Below are 2,764 nucleotides of genomic sequence, written 5' to 3'. Positions count from 1 at the left end.
GCTCCTATGGCAGCAAACAGCACGGTGGAGATCCAGACGCTGGGGATGCAGCCCTATCCGCCCATGGAGGGAAGGCCAGGGGCTGTCCGCAGGGGCTCTGTCCTCCTGGGCCTCTTCTAACAAGCAAGGCTGCTCGGGAGTCGCCTGCACTGGAAATGCAGAATTAGAGTCTGGGAAGATATGTTAGGTTATTTGACAATGATTATTTCCTCTGGGAGAAGGTACTGAACAGAAGGATGTCAGCAAGATGACAAGAAAAGCGGTTAAGAGGATCGGAGGGCTTGGCTGGCACGGGCTTAGGAGACCTGAATGTCTGCTGTGGTTGAGGGATTCCTGCAGATGTTGGGAGTGAGAGGGAGCTGAGGTGAGGGGGCTTACCTCCCAGAGGGGTGCAGAGCAGCACCCTGTGCGCTGCAGGCTTAAGCGGAGAGAAAAATTTAATGTGAGTATCTGTAAGCAAGCTTGACAAGGCAGCTTCTCCTAAAGAGAGGCACAGGCAGGGGTGGATTTACCAGTGGGTCAGCTTTTCGCAGCCTCCGTGTTAGCATTGCCATTCACAACGGAAACTACTGGGTGTAACAGAGGTTCCTCGGCCTTATCTTTGTAGCTGGTATCTGATCTGGAAGTGTCTGTGGTCAGGAATGGAGGGGGATGTTGGATACTTAGTGCTCTGTGTTAATTTATCAGGGTGGGCAACAGAAATGCCCTCAAACCATGTCACCCCGGACTGATACCTACCCCTACCTGATACTTTTCTCTAAGCGTCCTTTTCTAATATTGGTGCTGACGTAAACAGCTGTGCTTTGCCACCTGGAGTTTTCTTGTGCTTTCCTTCCCTTCTGCCGTCCTGCCGGGGCAGGCAGCAGGGCCGGGAGAGCCCCGCCTTCAGGGGTGGTGTGAACCCACAGGGTCAGCGGTGATCGTTCTGGTAACCTGCTCCAGAGGGATGAGAAACTCTTCTAGGCGTAAGACATAGATGAGGGATCAGATGGCTCCTTCATAGTGTTTCTTTGCTGTCCTGTTCCTGGTGTAATAACTCCTGGATACTTTGTGATGTTCAGCGAGAGAGTTTCACACTGTGCAGGGTGTTCGTTTTAGTTAGAGACACATTGTTGGACTGGTGAACCAGAAATTCAATCCGGTTTGGCAGGAGGCAGAAAACTCAGCCAGACTAATAGCCTGGTATGGCAAGTGTTGCTGGAGTGGAGGTTAGGGCACAGTATGACTCTGTGTAGCAAACCTGTTTCCTCTGATAAATTGCACTCTTGCAGGTACCGAGCCAGTGTGTGGAAAGTCCTGTGTACCCTTCTCCTCCTGTGTACAGCCCTGGGAAGCAGGGGTTCAAGTCCAAGAGCACCAGCACTCCCACACCTTTGACCAGTGCAGGAGGAGGCGGTGTGGTTGGTTTTGATTCCACCTCCGCTGCCAAAAGTCGGCGCTGCAAAAACGAGAGTGGGCTGCAGGAAGGTAAGTGTCCTTGTAGCATTTGCCCTGCACTAACCTGTAGGCCAGTGTGCTTATCCCGTAGTGGACTGTCGAGCCACGGGCTCTGTGGGTGCAGTGGGGTGGCACTGGCTGTGCATGCAGCTCCGGCGGAGGAACATGATGCCCTGCACAAAGCTATCAAGAGCAGGTGAAAGTGTGGACGTGCTTTTTGTCTGTCACCTCTGAGTGCATGTGAAGGGACTGTCACTGTGCTACTGCACGGGCAAGCTTGTGCTACATCTCTGCAGCTACATGCTTATTGGATCACACCTGAAATGGGCAGATCCTGCAAAGTAAGGTTTTAGAGCTTGGTCCGTTTTAACCCAAGGAAGGCTGCCCAGCTGCAAGGCCAGTGGGCTAGATGTGGCCTGGCCCTGAAGACTCTCTTTTCAAGGGCCCAGCTGACCCGTCCCTGCCATGCGTTTCAATGCCTATGAAGAAAACACGTCTGTCCCCAGGTGAGGCAGGACAGGGGCATGCCCCATTACAGGATGGAGGAGCGTCAGATCCTCCGCTGGCCCAGCCTGCCCATTGCTGGTGTGATGCAAGCACACCTAGCTGAGTGACAAGGGAGGTCCCAGGTGTGAGGTGGAGGAAAGCCACGTGGCCTTCCTCCCCAGAAAGGTTTGGCCTCTGGAGATACAACCATACAGGTGCTAGGGTTTAATGTTATTTGCAGAGGTGTGAATGATCATGCGGGCTGCAGCTCTCAGTCCAGAATTTCCTAGAGCAGCCTACAGTTCTGCTGTTTTCTGTTGGTTTATACCTCATCATAGTAGATAGAAAATGAGACTGACTGATCTGCATGGGAGAAATGTGCATGTACTCTGGCTGATGGCTGACCTTGGTGAGTTCATAGGAGAGAGACAGAACTGGGGCCCTTCCTCTCACTAATCCTGTGTCTTTTCCCAATGCTCAAAATGCCTTTAAAGTAGGTGCTGGAAGGGTCCCTGGAGTGGTTAATGCCTGAAGGGGATGCCCTGCCCCTGCCACTACTACTCCCCTCAGTACTTCTAGAGTTAGCTCAGGCTACATTAAATACATGTTTGTGCCCATAACCTCTCCCCAGTCTGGCCAGGCAGATCTTGTCCTTTCATAAGCCCTTTATTCTTGATCCTGAATAGACATGTCTTGGGGCGAGGGCCCTGTGGCGCAGGGGGGGGACAGGGCTGTGCCACGTGATCTCATTCCTGTGCACGCTCTTGCTCTTTCAGGCAAACCCAAGTCCCCCAAGCTGAAATGCACTTACTGCGACAAGGCCTTTACCAAGAACTTTGAT

At 52.6% G+C, this 2,764-nt stretch overlaps 1 protein-coding gene across 1 annotated transcript in view; it reads left to right on the top strand.

Annotated features, from left to right (window-relative positions):
• The window catches only part of ZNF341 (zinc finger protein 341), a 16,700-nt gene that overhangs the window by 3,593 nt on the left and 10,343 nt on the right, over nucleotides 1-2,764 (top strand). Inside the window, exons 4-6 of the mRNA XM_009318684.1 lie at nucleotides 4-84; nucleotides 1,272-1,467; nucleotides 2,700-2,760. Of these exons, the coding sequence (XP_009316959.1) occupies nucleotides 4-84; nucleotides 1,272-1,467; nucleotides 2,700-2,760 (338 nt within the window). The remainder of the gene's footprint in view (nucleotides 1-3; nucleotides 85-1,271; nucleotides 1,468-2,699; nucleotides 2,761-2,764) is intronic.

The sequence above is a fragment of the Pygoscelis adeliae genome, unplaced genomic scaffold, assembly GCF_000699105.1.
Source record: "Pygoscelis adeliae isolate BGI_AS28 unplaced genomic scaffold, ASM69910v1 Scaffold72, whole genome shotgun sequence".
Taxonomy (NCBI): Eukaryota; Metazoa; Chordata; class Aves; order Sphenisciformes; family Spheniscidae; genus Pygoscelis; species Pygoscelis adeliae.
Note: the sequence above shows the minus strand (reverse complement) of the source record. Positions and strands in the feature narration are given on the sequence as shown.